The following is a 27,925-nucleotide window of genomic DNA, read 5'->3' on the forward strand; positions in this document are numbered from 1 at the left end:
TGTGTGTGTGTGCGTGCATGCATTTGTGTGTGAGTGCAAGAAAGTATAGAGGGCTTGTTAAATATAGTGACTTGCATGGTAGGCCACTTCTCTTTTATTCACTCTCCCTCTTCATGGCTTTGGTGATTTTTACTTCCTCTGTACCTAGATCTAACAAACAGTAACCTTTTTTGTATGCTTTCTTATCTATTTAAGCTGAAATACTGAGATAGCAGGATCTTAACTACCACCCCACTTTTAAGAGGCACTGTGTGGAAGGAACAGAAAGAAGAACAGGGAAGAAGAGTAAGCGGTAAGAAGTTTGTAATACTTCATACTGGAATAGACATGTTCAGAATACAACATCAGCCAGGAATTATTTCATGCTCTTGACTCTAGAGGTAGGACTTACTTATTATTAAAAAATTACAAGCAATACAGTTGACAAGCACTAACTATCATGCTAAATGTGCCAAGCTAAATTTGTCAAAGGATTGCTATGGCTGAATAAATTGTATGTTTATAGCTTATATGCAACATTGGTTTTTCAAATTTGGCTCACTTTGGAGTCACACTTTTGTGTGACTGTGAATATTGCTAAACAAATTCAAGCTAGTAATAAATTACTTTAAAAAAAAATAATATATCAAAAATGTATTTATTGTAAGATATACAATATTAGAAAAGTGGATTTTGCTGTAACATTGCTTAACAATGAAAAATGGCTTAACATGGCATTTACTGAAATTGATTAATGTGAGGCTTTATTTATCCTGCATACTACCTACATACCCCACATACTGTTTAAGATGGGGGAGGGAGTCATGTTTCATTGGGTAGTCTGGAAACCTTCCCTTGTGTACATCTGGTAAGCAGTCATGAATATGATGGTTATTTTTATAAATACAATTTATTACCAATTATCTAATTATTTAAACTATTTATTATTTTATTATTACTTATCTGTTTAAATGATAGAAGATTAAATTAAATAATTAAATACAATTACTTAATTAGCTACATCATATGTATTTATTTATGTGTTTATATTTAATTAATATTAGCATATTTATATTACTAAACCGTTCCTTGAAACATGCAAATTCTGACTGAGAAAAGTGGATAAAATAAGTACTTGGGGGTAAAATCTATAATATTACAGTCTGCCCTACTTAGGCAGAGGTTTATAAAAATGTCCTTTAGTGCTGGATGCTAAAAGAGACTTAACAACCTTTAATGTAGTGCATTGTGGTCATTCATTCTAAATTTGTACCATAAGTGGAGGCTTAAATGACTCTGGGGCCACTAACTGACAATGTTAAAGGAGAAGCTGCTGAAACTAAATCAGATCATTAGTTCAGAATCAGTTCAAATTGTCTACAAATTGATACACTCAAGCTAGTTCAGAACTGTCTAAAAATTTATTATTTTTAAATTTTATTTTGAGACAAGCGCCTTAGTACATAATCTTTCTTTGATTTTAAACATATTAAAGAACAGAATGTATTAGTGCTAAAACATCTGTGGTCAAGCATTCTATAGACTATGCTGTTGCCTCTAGTTACCTCTTACTCTCGGTCTGGGTTAACTAGTACAAAGTTGCATACAGCATACACTATGCATAAAGCACAGATTTAGACCAGGCATCTTGTTTCATGGAGGAAAGCCACTGGAGCAGGCTCTGGGAAAAAGGCTCTATTTATAGTGATGAAATAGTTTTGCTAGTGCTAGTAATGTGTCTGTGAACAAAGTGAGCCTCTATAAGCCTTCTCAGAAAAGAAAAAGCTGTAATTACTGCTATATATATATATATATGTTTCTGCCTTTGCTGCTTTTACAGCTTTTAGCAAAATCAGTCGTTCCTTTTTATTTATGATTGGATAAAAAATTGATTGCCACTTGGCAGTGGCGGATTTAGGTGACATGGGCAGCTGTCCAGAGCACCATTTTGCCAGGGGCGGTTCACGCAAAAAAATAAAAATAATTGATCATTTTTTATATTTATTTATTTATTTATTTATTTATTTATTTATTTATATGTTTTTACCGATCATTAGCACGGTCATGGCAGTTATAATATCCTGTCACGGTGAAGGAAGCTAGGAGAAGTTCCCTTACTCATACACTCAGCAAAGGTGGGGGCTGGCTGATGTCACGTCAGTAAGGAGAGCTTCAGAAAAACCTGGAATTAGCAGGTACAATTGTTTCAAAGAAAACAATAAGTAATGCACTCAACCGCCATGGCCTGTATGCACGCTCATCACTCAAGACAGCCTTGCTGAGGGAAAAAGAAAATAAAAAAATGTTGAAGCTCATTTAAAGTTTGCTACACATCATGTGGACAAGCCTGTGAAATACTGGGAGAATATAGTCTGGTCAGATGAGACCAAAATAAAACTCTTTGGATGCCATAATACACACCATGTTTGGAGGAAAAATGGCACTCCACATCAGTCTAAAAACACAAATCCAACAGTAAAGTTTGGAGGTGGGAACATCATGGTTTGGGGCTGTTTTTCAGCAAATAATACTGGCAAACTTCATATAATTGAAGGAAGTATGAATGGAAAAATCTACCAAGACATTCTTGATAATCATTTGCTGCCATCTACCAGCATGATAAAGGAACATGCTGAAATGGACATTTCAGCAAGACACTGATCCCAAACACAGCTAAGGAAACTTTCAATTGTTTTCAGAGAAAGAAAATAAAGCTGCTAAAATGGTTCAGCCAATCCCCTGACTTTAATGCTATAAAAATGTATAGAAACTCGAGATCAGAGTTCATAGAAGTGGCCACAGAACCTTCAAAATTTGAGGACATTTGTGTAAAAGAATATATATATATATATATATATATATATATATATATATATATATATATATATATATATATATAATAAATGCCATGCTTTTCCATTAGAAATTTCAGTCAGAACATATGACTGCCATTATTGTGTCCATAAACTTTTATCCATATTAGGTATTAAATCAAATATAAGATTATTGTGTTTTTAGATGCCTTTACTCATTTCAAGCTTCAAGTTTTATTATTATATTGGCAGGTCATTTTACTTCTTTATAGTAATAAATACTTAAAGTTATTATCTGTAACTGGAACAAGAATATGTCAGCTTGCACTTGACTGAACCAATAACTGAGTTCCAATATATGGCATGCTTTTCTACCTTTGCATCAGTTCAAGTCTTGAAAGTGCATCCTTCTAAAGTAAAGTTTTAATTGTAGTGCAACCTAGCCAGTACTAAGAGTGATTCATATGTTAACAAAGCAGATGGTTTAATATTTAATAATGTGTGTTATTAGATTCTAATGTTCTCACCTGAGATCAGGAAATATTTGCAATTAGCAGAGATTATTTTGTAGTTTCTGACCATTGTAAGACCTGAATTTGGGATGAATTTGGGACCTTCACTCTTGGGAAAATCAGTTCTGAACAGTGACTGTTTTACACCTGTGAACAGTTTTCCTTACTGTAGAACAATAAACTTTAAATTGTTTGGAAAGGATCAGGGTTAAACAAAGATACATCAAAAAATACAGCAATATTTCAAAATAAAATACCAACTACCTTAACTTCAAGTGTATCAAAATAAACTACAAAATACAGCAGCCACAATATGTATTAAAATAAACTACTGTATCTTTCTATATAAAAAATACTAAGTAATACTTTTACAAGGGAGCATTACATTTCTTTGCAAACCTTCCATCAATTGACCTATTTGATCCTTCCTTCACCATTTCTTCAACACGAATTACCAAGCAGCAGAAACCGGGAGTAAAACAAAGTATAGCTTTATTGATCTATAAGAGTCAAACAAAGGAAACTATGAATGAGAGTGCAGGGAATAAAGAACTTAACTGGAGCGGGCATAATGAGGAGCAGAGGACCACAGGAGCACAGTGAAGCACAGGAGCAGTAAGGAGTCCGGGTGATCTAGGGTAAGTGTACGGTAGATCGGACAACGAGTGAAGGGAGAGAAAGCTCTTTTAAAAGGGGCTGATTAAGAAAAAACAGGTGCAGGAGATCACTACGAGGAAGAAACCTTCTCTGCTGGCCTAAACACTATCAGAAGCAGTGACCTACATTTACATAAATTCTAATATTTGTTCCATAAAAATTTATTAATTTATTCCCAACAGTTTATTCTCTTCATTTCGTAGCTTTCCTCTTGGCCGCACTGATTCCAGTACATGTATGTGGATGTTAGATTTTTTTGTCCAATCAGATTTCAGCCTCTATGTGCTGCCATGTCAATCTAATCTGCCCAGGGCCTTCAATGTCTGTACTGCTGGCCTTTTTACCTTAGAGAACTGTAACAAAGTTTTTTTTAACTAATCAGATTTTATATTTGCCTATCATATTTTATTTACATTTTGATGTTATTATAGACAAATATTGATTTTGAACTGCTCCAGATGATGTAGGGGGCACAGTTGCGGTTGTAGTGTAAAGGTTTGGACCTTGCTTTAGTAAAAATGGTATTTACCCTCCATATGTAAAATGCCTCTCTCTCTCTGTAATGCCATTTTGCCATATTGCGTTTTTCTACAGTATTGATGGTTTCTATAATTGTGACACGATAGTGGTGGTATTAAAAAGTGGATCAAGTTGGGTAAGTCCTCACTGAAGGACCAGGTACCAAATGCATGGCCCGCCACTGGCAAACACCTAGTAATTAAATTAAGATACAATTATGAGTCATTTGCAAACTGTTAAACATTAAACTGATTTTGTAAGTGTGAGAAAGAGTGCAGATTTTTGCAAACCCGAAAGCGAGGAGCATCTGGAGGTTGTGACACGTGCCATTCAGAAGCTGGATATAGCTTGGCCAGCTGATGAGCATAAAGCCACTTCATACCGGCAAGTGCAGAGACAGAGTGTTTACATGAGGGAACTGGGGTTTCGGCTGCATGCCGGGAAGAGTGTGCTTTCTCCATCACAGAGAACCATCTCGGTGTCATATGGGATTCGAAGACTATGCTCACATTTCCTCTGTCCACATTGCGTCCATCCTTACAGCTGTCAGGAAGGTCAGAACCAAGCAGTGGACACCCTGTCGAGGCAGACCCAGGGAATGGCACTTCCACCCTCATGTAGTGGAGCCGATCTGGGAGAATTTTGGCAAGCCCAAGTAGACCTGTTCGTGTCTCTAGAGACGTCCCCTATGGTTCTCCCTATATCCTTCAGCCACGCTGGAACTGGATGCTCATGGCATCTGAGGAGGGATCTTCTCTCTCAATCAGGTGGCACAATTGTCCACCCCGACCGGAGCTATAGAGGCTGTGGCCCCTGAAGGGGCCCAGCTCCGAGATTCTGCTTTCTCCACCGAAGTAGTAGAGACCATTCTTCAATCCAGAGCTCTATCCACGAACAGGTCTGCCCTGTTGGTTCAGTGCTGGAGTTCCTGCAGGAACAGTACGCAAAAGGGTTGGCTAGAAGCAGTGCATCCAAGAGAAACGCTACGAAATGAAGATAATAAACTGTTGGGAATAAATCAATACAATTTCATGTAACAAATATTAGAATTAAGGTTGTAAATGTAGGTCAGTGATTCTGATAGTGTTTAGGCCAGCAGAAAGGGGTTTGAGGCCCACTTGAGTAGTACAGGATGGAGAACACCATTTGATTTAAACCTGGGTCACTCCACTTCTTCTGATGGTTTCTATTTTCTGAGATCTATACTCTTTCTTCTATGTCATAAAGGCATTAATTTAAACAAGACATGGCCTAAGCTCCAAAATCAGTTAGAGAGACTTGTGATCATGTTCTAGGTTCCTATTTTTTTAAATTGTGCATACTTGTTTACAGTTAACAGACTCCTTAGACAATCTTTGGTATACCTGCATGGCAACAGTGCAAAATTACTATGGAAAACATGCATAGGAGACAAGCTTTTGCCTAAGAAAATCAATTTTGAGAAGGCATGCACAATATGCCCATAAGTACTACAACTATACACAGTTAAAATCCGGCAAGAAGGAAAAATACTTTGGAGGCAACCAGAATATGATACCAAAAAAACCAAACAAACCCACAGGCCTGCTACTCCCCAGGATATGGAAATTAAAGAAATGTTAACTTCAAGATATGAAAACTTTAAGAAATGGAAAATAAATAATTGTTAAATAAGTAAAAAGAAAGAATAAAAAAATTAGTAAGCAGACCAAATAGGAAGTCCTGTTGGTAATCTGATCAAGTCTCATAAAGTGGGTCAGCTATAGGATAGCATGGAATCATTCCTAAGACTTTTTTTTTAAGTGTTCATTATAAATTGGCATGATTGATCCCCAGAGCTTCAATAAAACAATTAATCAATATTACAACTTCATAATTGTCATAGAAACCTTATTAAATCTAGAACAGATGCAGTAAAATAAGCAGTAAGATTTCCTGAGTAAGAAGATTATTAATTTAAAGCTAATTTCCATAATAAAAGAAATAACTTTGATAATAACAACTTCTTATATCATGCTGCATCTTTGCTATGCAAATACTTTGAAATATATAGCTTTTACATACCTACACAAACTGTTAAATGTCCTCTTTGTTTTCTTTAGACAATCCAGAAGCCATGCGTTCCCGTAGCAGCAGTCTGGAAAATATTTCAGGGGTGAATTTCTCTCACATGCAGGCTCAGACAGAGCAAAGAGAATCCATGTGTGATGTGCCCTCAGCCAGCTTTCGGGATTCTGGACGATTATGTCACAGGGAACCGTCAAACAACACAAGTACAGTACAACACAAGCAAAAAATTAATTGCTGCAACCAGGTACACAAGAAAAACAGTAAGCTGACAGAGCAGACATCAACGCCATCATTGGGGAACAGCAAGGACCTCTCCCATGATGATCTACTTCTTCTGCTAAGCATTCTGGAGGGAGAGATACAGGTATTAATAAAGGGAATTCACTCTCAGTAAATTCATGTTAATTCACCTAGACGTCAAGCTAAAGAAGCAAAGAGTAGAAACTGATGTCAGAATGAATGTGAAATACTGTGTGAGGTTGCAGTGGAACACCTGGGAGGTAAGCAGATGTGTAGTGGAGCGCCATGCTTTTTTTTTTTCGTCCTTGGTGTTTGGTGCACTTGCAAAATGTAAAAACAAAAGACTATATATTATATATTATTTAGAATTATTACAGTCACTCAGACAGGTGATCATCTTATTTTTATTGGGGTTTCGAATTTTTGCTGTCGCAAGTATGTCGAAGTGCAGTTTCTTTTGAGTGTAACAGAAGTGTAATAACACATATGCAGTTCCTCTGTCTTGTAGTACTTTTAATGTAATATATTGTGGGAGCCTGTTAGAGATTTTTTTAGAGAATTTTTATATATCAAAGTTTTATCAGGCAGGTCTGGTATGTAAAGGATGTCAATAAAACAGGACACTTTAAAAGGGACAAAGATTTCAAAACATGGGGAAAAATAAAGAATAGTTTAACAGGAAACTACATATAACATGCTATATCATAGATAATATCAAAAAAGTTTTTTTATATTTATACTTGAGATGCTCAAAACCACTAAAATGTGCATTATCTATATCATTATCATGTGCATTATCTATATTTTTATAGGCCAGAGATGAGGTAATAACAGTGCTGAGAGCAGAAAAGATAGATATTGCATTACTGGAGGCCCATTATGGCTTTGTGACTCCTCCCAAAGTCCTTCAGGCCCTTCAGAGAGACAACATAAGCAAAGGTCATAGCTGCCGTGAAGACATCTATGAAAAGCCCATTGCAGAGGTAAGAGAAAAACAAAAACATTTTAATTGACTCTCAAATTAAAAAGGTGGCTATTTTCATTCTCAAGGTGAACCTGCAAAAACATTTTGTCCAAGCCCAAGAGCTTTATGTTAACAGATTTGCGGTTACATTTGTGCTAGGGAGTCATGGCCAGACAGTATTAACATAAATTTGTGGATTCGAAAAAAGAAATGTGAAAATTAAAGTACACATCTTTGAATTCTATGGTTTCACAAATCAGGACATAATAAAAAATCTTCCAGTCCTCAGCAGGAATTAGAATTAGGTAAATACAGCCTTGGATGAACAACAATGCATTACCTATTTTACCATGTTATTATTTATTTTACAAAATTAAATCCAAAATTGAAAAGCCAAATATGAAAAAAATCAAGTGCACCTTATGATTTAATAAGTTGTAAAACCAGCTTTAGCAGCAATAACTTGTAATTGTTTAACTGAATGACCTCACATTATTGTAGAGGAATTTTGGAGTACTCTGCTTTGCAATGTTGCTTTCAGTTAATTGAGGTTTGTGGGCATCTGTTTGTTCTCAGAATTCTTAAGGTCCTGCTAAAAATGTAATTGTGTTGAGCTCTGAACTTTTACTGGGCCAATGCAACATATTAATTCTGTTGTTTATCAGCCATTCTGTTATAGATTTGCTTTTGTGCTTAGGATCATCGTCCTGCTGCATGACCCACATTTGGCCATGCTTTAGCTTCTACACAGATGGCCAATTACTTTGTATCAACATAGAAATGTATTTGGTATACAGAGAAGTGAATGGTCAACCTAATGACTGCAAGGTGCCGAGATCCAGTAACTGGAAAACAAGCTCAAAACATCACCACTTTATCCCTGTGCTTGACAGTTGGAATGAGGTGTTTGTGCCAATATGCTGTCTATCATTTTTTTTCCATTATGGCCAAACATCTTCAATTTGGTCTTGTCTGTCCAAAATTCAATGTTCCAGATATCTTGTGGTTTGTTTAAATGCAATTTTGCAAACCTAAGCCATGCTGCCATGTTCTTTTTAATAAAGAAGACACTTCCTTGTGGACATCCTTTCAAACTAAATCTATACTTGTTCAGTATGCTAACATGCTGAATGAGGCATGTACCCACATAGCAATTTTTCTCTGGCCCAGCTCCGGCCCACACAACCAGCTTTCGCTTGGCCCACATAATAAAGGTGAAACAATAACGGTGTACTTAATTTTTTACACATGGTTTCTTCCATTTTGTCATGTTTCTGGCTCATCTAAGATTGTATTTATTACATTTTAAGACATGATAAGGACCAGATTATTTTTATTACAGTATATCCTGACACTTAAAACAATCCAATTCAGAAGGCCTTCTTTCTTTTTCACATCACTCTATATCATTTATTTTAAATTGCACAGTCCCTGTTGCACAGGCACATTTATTTTTTACCACAACAATAGCAATAGAACACAGCGCAATAGAACACTTACTCAAGTTAAGTATATTTGCTAATTGAAAAGCTGATTTTAAAGCTTTGAAAAACTATGGATGCCTTTTAAGAGTGACATTTTAATTGAGTAAGGATAGAAACTTTCAAAGGCATAATTGAAAAAAAATGTTTCCTTGCATTTTACAATATTTTACCTTTAGCACACATTTTAAGTGTCTGGCATGAAGTGCATATTTTGCTAAATATTTTCATTGTACAACAGCCAACAGCAAAATTATATTTTCCTGTAAGCTAACACAACTAATGTGTGTCTACATTTGCACTTCTTAGTTGGACAAACTTGTGGAAAAGCAGAAAGAAACATACAGACGTATGCTGGAACAGCTGCTGCTAGTAGAGCAAGCACACAAACAGGCACTCTACAGACTAGAGGATGAGAAGCGCAATCACAGCGAGTATATGAAAAAAAGTGACGAGTTCACCAACCTTCTGGAGCAGGAAAGAGAACGGTCAGTACCAACAACAAAAAAAGAGACAGTCTTTGCCCAAGCTGAAAAAGCATTATATAATGAGGAAATTCATGCAGTCCTTTGTTTGAAAACTCTTAAGAATGGACAGCCACCAAACATATCCCAGGCTCAGCTGCTTTAACAGAGCTCCTGCATGGATGTAACCTAGGCAATGCTGCTAATGTAGTAGCCTAAAATCCTGAAATGTACATTCTTTCAATTTACTAAAATAACTATTACAAATATGGGAAATTCAATATGGCAACACATTTTTGACATCAGTTTCCTTTTGCGTTTTTAGTTTTAGAAGAAGGGTCTAAGAGATGAATCAGAGATAAAAACATTTTTTAAATACTATGTCTTATGTATGAGATTTATTATCATGAGAATAATTACCGTAATTTCGGACATATATAAGCCACACCCACTGAATTTTAAAAAGATTTTTATTTTGAACATAAATAACCCGCACCTGTGTATAAGCCATATACACTGAAACTAATTAACTTTACACAGGCTTTAACGAAAGACAGTGTCTGTTACACGGGTAAAATATGTTGTGGCTCCATTTAGAGCAGAGCGGCATTTTGGGAATAGCCTGCCGCCGCATTTTTCCGCTATTACTGCATGTGTGCAAGACCGAGGAATATGTCCTTATTATTTTCTGATGCTCATTTCTAAGTTTCTTTGACTAACCCGTAACGCTGTTGCCAAGAAAAATAAAAAAGCATGAGTTTTGGAAACCTGTCTGTGCTTATATGATTTCTGTTGCAACTGGAATTAGCGAGCTATCTCTTGACCCAGACTCAACGCATTACAACGGCTTGTATCTAAACGGTAGCCTACCAAGAAAGTCATTGTTCACTGTCTTCCTCCTTCCTTTCACAACTATTTCTCTCAGGAGTTTATCTTTTGGCATCGTCGTGCGTAAAAAAACAAAACTTTTTTTCTCCCGATGCCGTGCAGCTCCCACCATCAGGAGGTTCAGAAACGTTGCACAGGATCCCTAGCAGAGGGAGTGTGAGTAACAACGCTCTGTTTCTACAGCCGGTACTTTATAGTTCCCAAAAAGGACAGAGGGTTGCGTCCTATTCTAGATCTATGTCAGCTTAAATGCTCACAAATCAGATCAGAGGACTTGTTGCAGTTGCATACTTTCATGTATCCATCTTTCCTTCTCACAGGAAGTTCTTGAGGTTTGCTTTCGGGAATCTGCAATTTTGAATAGTACCAATATCGGCTCCTTACATTTGGTCTTGGCCTCTCAACCCACACCTACACAAAGTGTGTGGATGCGGCTCTGGTTGCCCTGAGACTTCAGGGTGTCCGCATCCTAAACTATGTTGACGATTGGTTGATATTAGCTCAATCAGAGCATGTAGTGGGCCGCCATCGAGATGTCGTTCTCACATGCATGAGCTGAGGTTACGGCTGAATGGCAAAGAGAGTGTGCTTTCTCCATTGCAGAGAACCACTTATCCAGATGTCGTTAGGGATTCGGCCTTTATGCGTGCGCAGCTATCTTCTGCCCAATTTGCATCTATCCTTACGGCCATCAGGAGGATCAGAGAATGGCAGTCACTTACTGTCAAGCTGTACCAGAGACTGCTGGGGCTAATAGCAGCAGTTTCCAGTGTGGTTCCACTTTGCCTTCTGCACATGAGACCCCTTCAGGACCTGAGGGTTCTCTCGGAGGGGCAATCCGCTTCAAACAATCAAGGTCATGTGGCGAGCCATATGTGACATAGATGTCTGGAGATATCCCGGGTTCCAATCTCAGGGCCCCGTGTTGGGAGTTTCCGGTCTTGCGTAATGAGTGGCTCCTCCGCCCAAGGTCTATGGGGAGGGCCCCATATGCGGTGGCACATCAATTGCCTAGAGATGCTGGCCATGCTTCTAGCTTTGAGCTCCTGTACAAGCTGGCACTCCAGATCCTCTTGTAGGCCAATGGCTCAGGTGTGGCCGATGCTAGGCCTGTACACTTTCACCCTGTCACACTACTTCCAGGAGAGTTCTGGAAAAAAAAGTTTAGGCAGGGGGTGCAATAGTTCACCCCCACACAGAGTTGTGGAGGCTGTGGCCTTGAGGGGGCACAGTTCTGAGATTCAGGTCTCTCCACCAAAGTGGTAGAGACCATTCTCCAATCCAGAGCTCCCTTTACGAGAAGGTCATATGCTGCGAGATGGTGTCTGTTCAGTGTATGGTGCGATCATCACAGATGAGATCCAGTTAACTGCCTGGTTGGTTCAGTGCTGGAGTTCCTTCAGGAACAGTTCGCCAAAGGTTTGAAAATGTCTGCCCTCAAAGTATATGCTTCCTGCTTCTAAATATTATGCCCCCATGGCAGTGACTAGCTGGTGACATGTTTTCTCCATGGCACCCAGAGGCTTAGGCCTTTGTATTATACTCTAATATACTATATATATAGATATACTATATATAATATACTCTATATAATCTAGAGTGCCTGTGTGGTACTTAGCTGTTGTTTTGTAGGCTCTATCTGAGCCCTCCCTTCCAGCCGTTGGCCGAGGCATTTTGGGGGCATCTCACAGTCAAGACTGTGTTCCTCCTGACATTTGCTCTCTTAAAAGACTAGGGATTTGCAGGCCTTTTCCGTGGCCCCCTTTCTTTTGGAGTTTGGAGTCCTGGTGGATTATGTCTCTCACAGTGAACATGCACCTACGATGACAATTTCAGACCCCTCCATGATTTCTAAGTGGGAGAACTTGCAAAATAGCAGGGTGTTCAAATACTTATTTTCCTCACTGTACATAACCTAGAGACATTGTAATTTATGTATGTATTGTGTGATAAATCATATATGGTGAGACAGAAGTTTAATAAAATAATTTTTTTTAATCTTTAGCTGTAGAATCATAGTAAGTTTTTTGTAGATTTTTGACACTCACTTATCATTATACTTTCACGGTTTTCATTGTTTTTCATTGAATCAGTTGGACATGTTAGATAACAGAGAAAATTAAGGGACCATAGTGTTATAGATACTATGCCGACAAAAGTTTAAACATATAGCATCTGACCATGAGATTCACGTGTGCTTTTTGAACATCTCATTTCACACTTAGTTTTTATTTTGCATACTTTTACATTTTAAAGCATTTTTTTTAATTGGGAATTTTACTCTTACTTATTACTAAGAATGTTTTGTTTAAATTATTGTACTTTTCTATATTTTTAATCACAAGTCTGACAACAGTAGTGCTGACCCAGTTGAAAGCGAAACCCCATTAAATTCTGCTGAAGTTAAATAAAATTAAATGAATTCCTGTGCATATTTAACTCTTAATGACAGATCATGAGTCTTTTAACCTTGAAATGTTATGTTTTAATATGCAGATAGGTTGTTTTGCCCATAAAAAAATTGCCTTAGCTAAACTTAAGCTAACTTATTACATGGTAGTTCATGATTAATGGATGTTAACAAACATGAACAATATTTGCCTTTTGACTTGTATAATTAGCTGTAAATTCATGGCACAGGTAGCTTTGTATTTTGTTCATCACCACTCACCTCCAGACCATGACAAACACAACTGGTAAGGAGAGACGGCTTCACTTCTGCAGCTCTTTGACTGTGTGTGATGTGCCAATCAATGTGTGCTACACACTTGCACACATATATGCATATATTGATTTATTTAGAAAAAAATAAAAGGAAAAAGGGCAGGTGCTCAAGGTGATGTCTATGTGTGTATGTGTGAAGATCAAAGCAAGGAAGGCTGCAGGCCCAGACGGCATCAGCTCCAGACTACTTAAGACCAGTGCGGCATATTGCTGTACATGTTTGACCTGAGCCTGAGGCTGGGAAAGGTGCCACAGATATGGAAAACATCCTGCGTGGTGCCTGTTCCAAAGACATCGCGCCCAAAAGACTTCAGAGACTATCGACCAGTAGCACTGACCTCGCATCTGATGAAGACATTGGAGAGGCTGGTGCTCACTCATCTCTGACCTCTGGTGAGCCCATCAATGTATCCACTTTAGTTTGCCTACCAACCTGGCATTGGAGTGGATTTAGGATCTTCTTTCTAAATCGGGCTATTTCACACCTGGAAAAGGCTGGGAGCACTGTGAGAGTCATGTTTTTGACTTCTCTAGGGCTTTTAACACCATCCAACCTGCGCTCCTGAGGGATAAGATGGTGTACATGGGAGTGGACCATCATCTGTCTGCCTGGATACTGGACTACCTCACAGACCGACCACAGTATGCGGGGAAAACCAAAGAACTGGTAGTGGATTTCCGTAGGCACAAACAAACTTTATCACCAGTGAACATTCAGGGAAATGACATTGTGAGAGTGGAGTCTTACAAATATCTGGGTGTTTACTCTGGACTGGACAGACAACACTGAGGCAATTTACAAGAAAGGGCAGAGCATACTCTTTCTGCTGAGGAGACTTAGGTCTTTTGGAGTGAAAGGAGAGCTATTGAAGACCTTTTTTGGCTCTGTGGTTGCCCCTCAGCCATAAACTATGGAGTGGTCTGCTGGGGCAGCAGCATCTCTACTGCAGACAGGAAGAGACTGGACAAGCTGATCAGGAAGGCCAGCTCAGTCCTGGGGATTCCCCTGACACTGTACAGGAGGTGGGAGAAAGGAGGATGGTAGCAAAACTATCATCATTGCAGGAGAACGCCTCTCACCCCCTGTATGTAACCGTTACATTGTTGAGCAGCTCCTTCAGTGACAGACTGTTACATCCTAAGTGTCTGCGTTACAGAAGGTCTTTTCTCTCTGCTGCTATTAGACTTTACAATCAAAGCTGCTCCCAGTGAAACCAGTCACCAAAATACAACACTGTTATTACTTTTTAGCTGTGCAATAACATTACCTGTGTGCAATATTACCTGCAATATTACCTGCAATATGTGCAATACCACCTGTGTGAAATACTACCTCCAATGCATACTTTTTTTCTTCCCTTATTGTATTTATACATTATACTGTGTATATACTGTATATTATAGTATGTGTATATTCTTTTTATATATTTGCATTTATTTTTATTTCTTTCCTTTGCTGCTGTAACAAAGAAATTTCCCCACTGTGGGACGAATAAAGGTATATCTTATCTTATCTTATATGTCTGTTCACCACTGACCACAAATGTATGTCATTATAGCAGTGTATTTATTTATATATATGTATATAACTGTGTGGCAGATGTTGCAGTGCTTTTTAGGATTTGTAATATGAGTGGTGTGAGTGCAATTTACCCATAGACATATAAGACACAGAAGCCTCATTTGCACTTTCGGTCCATTGCTGTGATCAGTCAACATGTCTGCCAACCTGGTCCGGGCAAGAGTTGCCTGTAAACAAATGCAACTAACTGTGGTTTGTCTGTATAAAACAATCAGTTATGAAAGTTTGTATTTATCAATTGATATCAGTGGTTACGTAGGATACAATCTCCAGTTACATAAAATCCTGGTTAGAGTAACTAGAAAATGATATAATAAGGAATTTAGAAAACTCATACTTGTATACTTTTTGCCTTTTTTAAATTTTTGTTTAAGAATTGTATCCTAATGTCATATAATTTAATTCACAATGTCTTGTCACTGAAAAAAGAAATATTTTCTTTGTTTGACCTCACCATTTGAGCTTTCATTGTGCTTCAGTTTAGAACGTATCTCTTTGAAATACTTGAGGGGAATAAAAATAAATGTTCATCTTAAGTAATAATTTACCATCATAGAGAAAATGGAACAAACCGGTAAATACAAATCAAACTTGCAGACTCCTTTTTGTATTTTTTTATAGAACTAAAATTATGCAATTATTTACATAGATAGACTCCAAAATAGACTTTAACTAAGATAAATGATGGATTCTTTATGGAAATACATCTATGTGATATAGTACAACAACAGTTCATCAAATATATTTGCAATATAATATAAAGTGAGAAAATAATATATTTACAGTAGAATAACAATATGAATAACTATAAATAACAGTCAAAAAATAATACACTAAAAAAAATTTATTGTAAATAATAATAGATTGCTAACAGCATAGTATATAATACCCCCTCATGAGTGCTCAGTTGTAAAAATGGGAATAAACTCTGACATGGACGATTCCAAGTCCGGCTGCAAAAGGAGGAGGGTGGGCTTTCAGCTGGCTAAAAAACAGCTACGGAAATGGCAAGTAAGCCTTCAGTGGCTTTTTGCCAAAAGCACCTCAGGGCATGGGAAGAATAAAAAAGTATATAATATGTCAAGTTTATTTCCATAGCGCTTTTCACAACAGGCATTGTCTCAAAGCAGCTTTACAGAATTATGTGTTATATGTTATGTTATAGTAAAGCATATGCTTGTATGTATGATCTTTGGCATTTGATCTTTTGGCAAGTTGGTCTTATTAGCTATATTCAATGAAAATTAACTTAAACAACTTGTGCATTTAATGCTCAAGCATGTCTTACACAAACATGTTTTTTCACTGAGTCATTATGACGAAATAGTAGGACAAAAATTCGGGTGTTACCAAACACATTAATTAGGGTTCCATTACATTTAGGTTTATTAAAACCAGGTTGCTATTGTTTCATAAGGTCATATTAAATATTTGCCACTCTATTTTTTACTGTTTCTTTTCCTGCTTTTTTAAATACTGCATACACATTATATATATTGTGTATTCTACTAAAGACACTGAGAAGTTATCATGCATGGTCATCATACCATTGCTGAAACAACAACAAAAATAATAGTGGCCTTTTGACTTTCGCAAAGTACTACCACTGTATATCTTTTGATCCCGAACACAAATGTTTTTAGGATGACAGGAGCATAAACAGCCTCCCTTTTCAAACTTACTTTTAGATAAGACTGTATGTGTGTTAAAACTATAGCATATTTTTACTGAGACAAATTGAGATCTCAAAACACATTCTTACATTCTTCAAATCAGAAATCACACTTATAAAAGAAAATAAAGATGTATTTGTGAAAGATGAATAGATCAATTATGTTAGGTCACAAAGCCAATAATGGGGAGGAACTCCTTCAAATTTATGTAAATTTTCTATTGTAAATTTTCATGAGCAGGAGCTCACACTTCTCTTTCTGCTAATTATGCCACAAAACCCTATCCTTTAATCTACGTTTGTAATGTGGTAAGCAGGTTTGGGCAAAAAACATCAAAATTTATTTTAAAATAAAATAACAAATACTTTTAATATATCAAAATAAACTACAAAATACAGCAGACACAACATTAACTACTAAACTACTGCATTTTTGTATTTTAAAAATACTAAAAAATACTTTTACAAAAGAGCATGACATTACTAACCTTCCATTAATTAGCCTACTTGAGCTTTCCTTAACCATTAAACTGAACCAGTTTATCAAGTAAACAATGTTAAATGTCTTTGTGATCTCCCAGATGAAAGTTAGTTTTAAAGTAACCAACCGTTTAATGTTTAATGTTAACAGTTTACAAATGACTCATAATTGTATTCTAATTTAGTTACTTGGTGTTTCGTAACAAAGGGCTGACTTTGAATCAGCAACACCGACTCAATGACAAGTCATTCATAAAAAACAACAACGGATGGCACCTGTATTCATAGCAACTAGTTATGGTTACTAGTGTTACTAATTAATCATTTGATTGTTAATCATAAATATAATAATATATTATGTGTCAGGCAGTCATTCATGCAACAGTATGCAAAATCATGATCCTACTAAACAGCTAATTCTTTTAAGGTACAATATATGGCAATTAAATAATTATTTTCAATTTTCAATTAATTGAAAGCTGGCAGCCTTTACCTTGACAATCATCTTCGTTATGCATACAGTTTCTGTTCTGATCTCAACAGGCAATCAGAGGCAGGATGTTTATGATGTCATTTTTTAGACTTCTTACAAAGTATTGTACAGCATTTTAAAATTACAAAAATAAAAAAACACTTAGGTATTTTGATATAAAATATGAAGCCATTTTTAATAACCCTATAATATACCAATTTAAAAAGCCTATTTTATATTTGAAATATTGCCCATCCCTAGTTGTAAGGATGCTAATATTAAGATCTTAATTCTTTTGTGCATAAAGGCTTTTTCTGTCACATTTGTTTACAGTGCCAGAGCCTTTAATAGATTCAACAAGACATTAAGGAGAATGTATTCATACCTTTTCTATCTGATTTATCTTACTGGTTTCACCATCCCCTCTGTCCTAATCTATTGACTATTCATCAACAATAATTTAGCTTATGCTGCTATTCTTTAAGGTGTGTTAAGTTGTATTGTCCATTGTTATTTGTTTGGACATGCATATGGAATATGGTTGATTGAGAAAATGTTTTGTTTTGAAATATAAAAGCGTGCAATAAATCACTATTTTTTGTGTGATAATAATTAAATCCATCCTCTAATATGTGACTCCATGGCCATGTTTGAAACCTACCCTTTTACTTATGTGGTTCTTACAGTCTTAATATTTTGCGCTAATATGTAATGTAAAATATAAATTATTTCTTACCCTGGTAATGAAACCTTTACTTCTGCACAGTTTTTAGTATATATAAACATATATTACATACTGTAGTAATATTTACATACAAAATTTATCTGCACTTGTCACTTGCACTGCTACTCTATCTACACTATTTAATTGCAGACAATTAAAGAAATAATAAGGATTGCAAATAAAAACAATGGGACAATAAAATGAAACATGTGCCTGACCAATTTTGTACCATACAATTTTTTTGTGTGTGTGTGTGTGTGTGTGTGTGTGTCACAAAATAAATATTGTCAATAGAATTATGTTTTATTAGTGGGAACACAGAGTGTTAGTATCCTCCACCACTATATCTGACAGATAATATAGGTAATTTTGCCTGTTGTCTGCGTGTACTTTTTTAAATAGACTACATGTTTACAATGGCTGGAATGTTTTTTGATGTTGTTGTTTTTATTCAGATTGAAACTACTCAGTGATCAAGAAAAGACCTATCAGGAGCAAAGAGAGGAAGAGAATAACAGGAAGGTCACCAATCTGAAAGATGAACTGACAAAACTAAAGTCATTTGCCCTACTGGTTATTGATGAACAGCAGTGTGTCACAGAACAGCTGGCTCAACAAACTGCAAAGGTTAAGGAGCAGCAGGCTGCTGCCAGAGAGGCCCAAGAGGAGCTGAACTCTGCACAGACCAAGGCACAAAAATTGAAGAGCAAGGTGCAGCATTTGGAGGCTCAATTGCATGACCAAGCTGTTCAGTTCCACCAAGAGCAGGAAGCCATGAACACCAAACTGACTGATGAGAAAAAACAAAACAGGCATTTGCATCAGAAGCTGTCTACACTTTGTCAACAACTGGATGAGCTTGAAAAGTCAAACAAGGCCCTTCGTAGAGCAGAAGAGGAACTGCAGGAGCTACGGGACAAAAATAGCAAGAGAGAGAGTGGAAACTCTAGCCTTGTGTCAGAAGTGGAAGAGTTGAGGAAAAGAGTTTTAGAAATGGAGGGAAAAGATGAGGAATTGATAAATGTAGAGAATTTGTGCAGGGACCTTAAGAGGAAGCTGGAGAGGGAGTCCATACAAAATTGTAGTTTGACAGCAGAGTTGGACAAGTTAAATTACAGAATTATGGAGCTTGAAAATTTAGATGTTGCCTTAGGAAAGAGCAAGCAGGAATGTAGCTCACTTAAGTGCAACCTTGAAAATGAAAAGACAGTTACTAAACTTATGTCTAATGAATTAGATAATCTGAGGATAAGGATCAAGGAACTTGAAGATGCAGAAGGTCTATTAGAAAAAACTGAATGGACATTAAAAGAAGATGTTACAAAATTGAAAACACTAACAGTAATGCTTGTTGATGAAAGGAAAACCATGGCAGAAAAACTAAAGCAACTGGAAAACAAGGTTCAAAACAGCACTGATAAACTTCAGGCTGAACAGGACAAAGTAACAGGAGTTACAAAAAAGCTTATTGAAGAAAGCAAGAAAGCATTAAAAATCAAAGTAGAGATGGAGGAAAAAATTTGCGTTGCCACCAAGGAAAGAGATGATTTTCAGACCAAGCTAAAAACTGAGGAAGAGAAAAACAATGCACTTCAGTCAAAAATCAGCATGATGAAGAAGAAGCTTCAGTCATTGGAGGCTGTTGAAAGGGAGTTTTTGAGGAACAAAGCAAAACAAGATCACAGGAAAGGACATATCCAAAATGGTTTTCAACAAGAAAACATCAAAGTACAAATTTTAACCCAGGAGATAGAATGGCTTAGGAAGAAACTCAAAGAAATGAATGTAGATGAAAATGATCTAAAAACACACACTGAGTTTGAAACCTTAGAAGAGAGATACTCTAATAAAAAATCTCTTACAGAAGAGTTAGAGATGACAAGGCAGGAGCTTTCTAAATACCAACTGATTGAGAAGGAAAATTTGAACCAAGAAGACATTCTGTATAAGCAACTAAAAGAGGAAGAGGTCAAGTCCAGTCATCTGACCAAAGAAGTGGAAGCATTAAAAGAAAAGATACACAATTATATGGGGACAGAAGAGTCCATCTGCCACATGAAAACAGAATATGCAACTCTCCAAAGAAAGCTTACCCAGCAGGAAGTCAGAAACAAGGAACTTGTTAGAGAGAAGGAGAGCTTAACAAGGGAGCTGGAGCGATACCGTCGCTTTAGTAAGAGCCTCCGGCCTGGCATGATTGGGAGACGGTTTTCAGACCTACAAGTCTCCACAAAGGAGGTTCAGACTGAACCAACAGATAGCCATACAACGACTTCTAAAAGCCCTATAGAAAGAGCTGTTGTGAATGAAAAAATTCATGAGAGTAATCAACAGTATCAACCCAATTGTAATAAAATGAATCCAGCTAAATATAGTCCCTCACTCAAAAACAGTAATAACCAACACAACAATGTGGCACAGATTAGAAATCCAATTTTAAAAAATAAAGAGAAACAGCAGCTGAATAACTGCAAAATGCAAAACACACAAAATGGAACTCAGCAAGAGGATGTGTTTCTGAATCCGAGCCAACATCTCCACATCGAGGTGACACCAGTCTGTAGCCAGAACACAGCTACTCTAGAAATTACAAGTCCTACTAAAGAGAATAATCCATCTTTTACCACCACAGCAGTTATCCCAACCAGTGTTTGTACCACAAAACAAGAAAATACTATTGTTCAGAATGTACCAGTATCAACACAGAAGAATAAAATTCCTTCCAATGAAAACTCTTCCGTAACTGAACAATTAATTTCACCTCTTAGTATGCCATATCTCCAAACAGTGATTCCCGAATTCACAAGTTTATTGACACCAGACTGTTCAGTGTCACCTACTGACATAACAATCACAACAGGAATTTCTGATAGATCACCAGAGACAAAGGTCAAAGCAGGTGACAACGAGTTTTGTGTAACACCAGAAAGGCAAAATAACTGGCAAATACATAGGTATAATAGCTCAAGCCAAAGTGTCATCAGCAATGAAGACAACAAAATTCACATTCACTTCGGCATCTCTTATCTCCAGAATATCAACGCCAATGCAGAAGCCCCCAATTCCTGCAATTCTCAAAGAACCTCAGCATTATCCAGTGGAACTCCAGCCAAAGTTAACAGCAAAATTGCAAGTAGCATCAGGATAAGGCCTGCCTCCACTCCAATTACACAGCCATCTCAAATTTCAGTAAGTAATGTACAACTGAGCTAGACTGTTAATGCAACCACATACAATTAGGGGTGTAATAATTTATTTGAGATACTGTCAATAGTTTGAACAATCATGGATTTTACTGATACCTAGAGCTAGGTTGGATAGTACTTGCTGAAAATCAATTGATAGTTTTTTAAATGGATGCTGGATTTAAAAAAAACAAAAGCAAAAAAACAACATTCCATATAAAATAGTTCTGAACTTTATAAAAAAAATTTTTTTTAAAGATACTGAATTGTGAACATTTTCTGAATGAAATAACATTAATACATATAATTATAGAATTAATAAATAAATATAATGCTCCAACTTCCCCTAGATGTCCGTACAGCAGCGTCCCTGGCTATCTTCAGGCAACGGCTGAAGACCTACCTCTTCCTGAAATACTTAAATTAGCACTTTACAAGTTTGCTTTGTAGAATTCAAGTTTTATTTATATTAAGTTTGAAATCTCGCGTACCAGTGTATATTTATTCATTGCTAGAGACTCAAAGCACTTTTGTACGCCGCTCTAGATAAGGGCGTCTGCTAAATGCCGCAAATGTAAATGTAAATGTTCATGAAGGAATTTCAGTACGGGCCCGACCGGGCAGTTAGCTGGATCTAAGTGGTGTTGTACCTGGTGCCTGTTGCACGGGCCCTGGAACCGGAACCCGGAATCTTCCACTGCATCTTAGGCACATAGGGCTTGCCACCCTCGAGCCCTAAACGACCACTGGAGCGGTCTCATGTGCAGGAGGCTAAGTGGAAGCACATTGAATGCTGCCGCTGTCAGACCCAGCATTTGAACTGCTTCACACTGAGTGACTGGCCTTCCCTCACTTTCTTGACAGCTGCTTAGATGGATTCGGCACAAGCAGGAGACAACTGCGCCCTGCAAAAGGGTTGAATCCCATAGTATGCCTAAACAAGTGGTTCTCTGTGATGGGGAAAGCACACTCTTTTTGGCATTCAGCCTTAACCCTCCTTCATGTGGGCAAGCTGGGCGCCAGCTGCTCCGATTGAGCCAATATCAACCAATTGTCAATATAAATTAGATTGCGGACGCCCCGAAGTATCAGTGGGAACAATACCAAAGACTGCAAGACTGAAAGGAAGGAACAAGTATTTGTTAGCTTTAGTCCCAAAAGCAAACCTCAGGAACTTCCTGTCTTGTGTTTCATGACCAGAACCTACTTGGGCCCCACAAGGGTAAACAGACAGCTCACTAGAAGGAGGGATGCATGAAAGTATGCATCCTTTATATCTATCGTAATAAACCTATTCTCAGGCCTGATTTGGGATACAACCTGATTCAGGGTCAGCATCTTAAACCTGAGACTCAAAGGTGAGCAGTTCAGTTGATGAAGATCAGTAGAGGACACAACCCTTCATCCTTTTTGGGAACTGTGAAATACCGGCTATAGATCCTGGGCTCTACATGGGACCACCTAAATGGTCTCCTTCCTCAAGAGAGTATCTACTTCTTGTTTCATGACCAGAGCCTGCCTGGGCCCCACCAGGGTGGGGCACACCCTGTGAGTCAGGGTGGACGAGACCCGAACGGAATTGACTAGCCTTTGTCTACAGTGTGCAGGACCCACCGAGACATGTCTGACAGAACCTCCAGGCTGCTAGATCATCCCTTAAGGGAATCAGTCTCTCGAGACTGACCTCTGGTATGCCTAGAGCTGGAGCTTACGCCCTGGTGCAGCTCTAGGGGCCTCCTGTTGGAACCAAGGAGGGCGTTCGCTGGAGCTGCAGTGCCCTGAAGCACTGAAAGTGGCAGGGTTAGCTAACAAACCAGCTCCCTGAGGTTGGCGGGGCGGGCACTGTATATTGAGATGCACCGCGCCCCTTTCTGGTGGAGTACCCAGATGGTCCTGTATCAGGACTTTTTGGCCCAACTCCTTTATTCAAGGTGACGGTCCTCAGACCCATGAGCTCAGGGGGCTTCACCCTTGTGGATCGCACAGGATCCCTAGTATGGGGATAAGGCTTCAACCAAGACCTGGACACTTTGAAAAGGGGCAGAATCCAGCGTAGAGGCAGTGACGCAGGTTGCAGAAAGTGCAGGTCAAGCTTACTGGACGGGCAAGCTTCTGCTGATCGACCGGCCAATCTGTGTGCAGGAAGTTGAAGGAGGCCTTTTTGGCAAAGATCATGTTCACAGTTATCAGCAAATAAAGTGGCCAAACTGTATACAGTATAGCAGGCAGCACAGGAAACAACCCTAGGGGACTTCAGTGCTGAGGATGAGGTACAGCACCCATAATGCTGGTGGAACTTCAATGAGTCCAGGTGGAAAGTAACAAAGGGATGTTTCTGACAATTCCTTCAAAGCACTTCATCACAACTAAGATCTATAGTCATTGATTGGCTTAGATTGTGTTTGGAATGAAAAGTGATGGATTGTTTAACGCATTTGAGGATTACTGACTATTTCAGGAAGCAGGTGAATATCATTGTGAACACTGGTACTAGCTGGTCAGCACAGGCTCTAACACTCCAAACTGTGATGCTGGCTGATCCTACTGCCTTCCTTATGTCATGCTCCATGATGATAAAAGCACTTCCTTCTATGCCAGCACAATGAGGTCTTCTATTGTTGTTGGCCCTGCTTACAGCATTTGCACAGCTGCAGCTTTTAAAAACAAGTATAGAATGCTTAGGCAGATGATGTACACTGTTAAAAATGTTCCCGTTAAAAAACAGTTAAGAACTGGCAGCACAGTTGCCAGCAACTTACTGTTAAATTACCAGTGTCTTATTGTTTGTGAAATTTACAGTTGGCTACTGTTTTTGCAAATACAACATAACACTTTCTTCAATAAAGTATATTTCTGAAAATATTATTAGCATTTTTTCTAAACCTTGTGATTTAAGAAATTGCCCCAGTTTAACTACAAAACACCACATTACTACCATGTATAAATGTACTCTTTAACAGAAGTAAATCAGCTTTAGAGAGTTGTTTCAAAAGATCTCTTCTTTATTAAACTGTCTTAGAATAAAACCTAAATTACATTAGAGAAAATAACACAGATTCTTATTTACAGAACATTTGTATAAAATAAAAACAATGGTCAACCAAAAGCCCAAAGCTTATTACATGTATGGAAATACATCTAAATGTAAAAAAAAATTTACTCTGGAAAGAAAGACAAAGTGAATGACAGAGAACACCCAAGTATTTACAGTATTCTTGAGTGCATATGTATGTGTGTGATGTGTGTGTTGTGAGTGTGTGTATGCGATGTTTGTGTGTGTCGTGTGTGGTCTGTGGTGTGCATTACTTATACTACTTATATAAAGTCCCACTTAAAATCTATAATTTTTTTAAGTAGACTGGAGACACGTCCGCGTTGATATGACCCCTACAGCCTTGTGCTCTTTTCCGGATTTATCCCGATTTACCGCCTGAAAAACAAATGTGTGTGTTTAGAACTAGTGGAGGGGAAATCATTACTCACAGAGAACATATAGCAAAGTATATTCTTGTATAAAGAACAGTTTTTTTTCTGGAAAGAAAACAAGCTACAGCACGGAGATCTTTTGGGCAAAAAGTAAAACACAATAACACCGATAATTAAGGTTTTTTTTCTAACGCTGGAGGCTTCATGAATTTCAGAAAAGCATCCAGTCATTTTAGTGTGATACAAAGACAATGTGATTTCAGTGCAATGGAGTTTGAAAAATTAACTTTATTGAAGGATTATCAAATATTTTGCTGAATGAAACTCACCCGGTAATTGGGAGTAATGCTACCCGAGTCTGAAATCCAGCTGCACAACACTTTGGTGCATTTGGCGTATTAATCACTGAAAATTAGAAAATAGAAGATCGATTATCTTCCAATATCCACCATGCATGTTAGCTGCCATAGCAAATGTAATGAATTTTGTCGCGCAAACAAAAGGGAACTCACCTGTTAATGTTATGAAGACGGATAAGTCTTCGCGTGCTCACTGCAGTTTACAAAAATACTGTATAGTAATGTTTTCTGTTCTCTGACTAATAAATACAGCAAAATGCCTGTATATTGTGTCTACATCATTTTACAACAACAATAAAACAGTAATGTACTGCTTTTGAACATAACATTATTATACTGTTGAAATTCTGCTGTAAATTAACAGCAATTTCTAACAGTGTATATAACTAGGGCTGCAACAACTAATCAATAAAATCAATATTGGAATTTGCTGTCAATAAATTCCGGTATTGAATAGTTGGGCTGCTCAAGTTATGGGATAGCGTGATGGCAAGATAACACAGCCTCATGAGAAATGGCGGAGAGTACAGGTCAACCAGCAGCAGGTTCAACAAAGAAAACTAACCTACCAGTTATGCAGAGCTGGGCTTGTGTGGCATGAAAGTACCACAGTGATGCATGAGCACCCAAAAGAAAACAGTGGTGTTACAGATGAAAGCGAAACATTAGTACGGTACGCAAAAACTGTATAATCCTATTTTGTAAACTGTTTGTTTGCTAACTTTTTTTGATTTGCGAGCATTCAATTAAAACTGTTCAAACTAACACTAAATCTAAAAGCAGCAACAGCTGCAGTTAACGATTACATTTCAGCCACGTTGTGGTTTTTCCTTTTGTTTTGATACTCCAATCCTTTTTTTCCCCTTTTTTAATCAAGCCTGTTAGCCTGCTGCAATTCTCCATTTCATTCTCTTTTTATAGCATTTGTCTACTACAACAGTTCACTTATCTGTTTTTTAACCATGATTAATTAAGGCTTTACTTCATTTAAATACTTGTATTCAAAGATGGTATATTTAATTTATGGATATTTAATATAATTATTAAAAAAGAATGATATATTCTAGATGATTATATCTATAACTATAACTGTGTATTTTTTCAGCAAAAATTGTCAAAACAATGTTGTATTATATCTTTATATTATTATTTTAAGCATGGTTGTCAAATTGCCATCTGCAGTTATCATTAAAAACAATACAAATGTTGACTTATTGCTTCACCTTGCATACTCAAATGCTGTTTTTATTATTATTATTATTATTATTATTATACAAAAGGAAATTTGTTTAAATCCCCCATGCAGTCCTTAACAAGCAGCCACTATAAGCTTTTAAAATGTCTAAATTAAAGATAGTTGAACTCAATATGTGGCTTTTGGATTTTATTTTAAGTTCACTTTTATATATAAATACTTTGAATTGGGGTTTTATATATTTATAATAAGCAAAGCATCTAATAAAAAACTAATGATAAATTATCCAATGAATCAATAAAAAAATACAAATAAAATGTTAATTGTCCAATTAATCAATTCTCAAAAAACCCGTAAGTTGCAGCCATTGATTATCCTTTTACAATGGCACCTCTCAGGAGATTTAATATACTTAGTATTTAGTAACTTAAGAGCATCTACAAAATGGTAGGTCAGGTTTTCTTAATATGCAAAGGTTAGTGCCTACTAAAGTATTAGGATTATTATTACTAGTAGTAAATCTTATATTGTACTAGTTCCTTTTTACAATGTTAATAGTATACTGATTAATTTAAACAATAAATGAAGGGACAGGGTATTTATTATTTAAAACTGAAGCATTCAGGTAAGAACAACAAAAATCACTGCTCACTGATTGCTTCAGCTGAAACTTGTTTTCATGCATGTATAAACAGCTTTACTTTGTGTCAGTCTTTTGAAAGTTTGTCTGCTTTGGTTCCCTGATGCCAGTTTAGTTTCTCTGTACAGCATTAATTTTGCTGTTTGTTTGGTTTTGTGAGTTTTTGCCATTCTTGGTTTTGTATTAGGGATTTATTTTGGGGTTTGGACATTCTTTTGGAATTTTTGTTCCCCAGTTTGGAGCCTTGTTTTTTCAGTAAAAATCATGGAATTTTTTCCAGCCCCTTTTTTGTCTCTGCATATGGGTTCACACTAGAGGCCAACACGGGACTTTTTTCTAAATCCCCCTGCCACCTGCTCCCTCTGAATATTCTGAGCATTCCCACCCGCTCCCGCGATGTTTGTGTCCATTCCCACCCACTCTCGTAAACATTCTGTTACAGCTTATTAAGATTGCATAAAATGCACATAAACCTAAGTGCTATGATTAACTTAAAAAATAATAATAACCGACAAACAATTAAACTGGAAATAAAGCAATGCAAAAGTAAAGCTCCACACACCTTGGAACATCCTTAAAAAACTTATATAAAGACTTATGAACAACTTTCAAACAAAACATAACTAGCAGGATCTGTGGAATGGCGGGACTCGTGCTATGTTTGTTTAACCACCCACTTTGCAGAGGATTCCAATGCAGCCCTTAAGTTCACACATACTGCAGTGGCAGCTCGTGCAGCGCTCACTTCCGGGTTTGAGGTGTGTGTTTGCCAACTTTGCAGTACGAACAACAACAAAGTGCATTTAAAAAAAATTATAAATTAATTTGATGCCACAAAAACAGAGGTACAGTACACCGTACAGTACATTCATTGGAATAATTCCATATTTTCAACCATTA

The 27,925-nt window shown here is 37.2% G+C and overlaps 1 protein-coding gene across 1 annotated transcript in view; it reads left to right on the forward strand.

Annotated features, from left to right (window-relative positions):
• filip1l (filamin A interacting protein 1-like) overlaps positions 1-27,925 on the forward strand; it is a 32,425-nt gene continuing 4,500 nt past the window's right edge. Inside the window, exons 1-6 of the mRNA XM_083550617.1 lie at positions 1-78; positions 196-292; positions 6,562-6,893; positions 7,582-7,752; positions 9,524-9,702; positions 18,676-21,409. Coding sequence (XP_083406743.1) covers positions 6,576-6,893; positions 7,582-7,752; positions 9,524-9,702; positions 18,676-21,409 — 3,402 coding nt within the window. The 5' untranslated portion in view covers positions 1-78; positions 196-292; positions 6,562-6,575. The remainder of the gene's footprint in view (positions 79-195; positions 293-6,561; positions 6,894-7,581; positions 7,753-9,523; positions 9,703-18,675; positions 21,410-27,925) is intronic.

This window comes from Silurus aristotelis, assembly GCF_946808225.1.
Source record: "Silurus aristotelis genome assembly, chromosome: 9".
NCBI classification, from domain to species: domain Eukaryota; kingdom Metazoa; phylum Chordata; class Actinopteri; order Siluriformes; family Siluridae; genus Silurus; species Silurus aristotelis.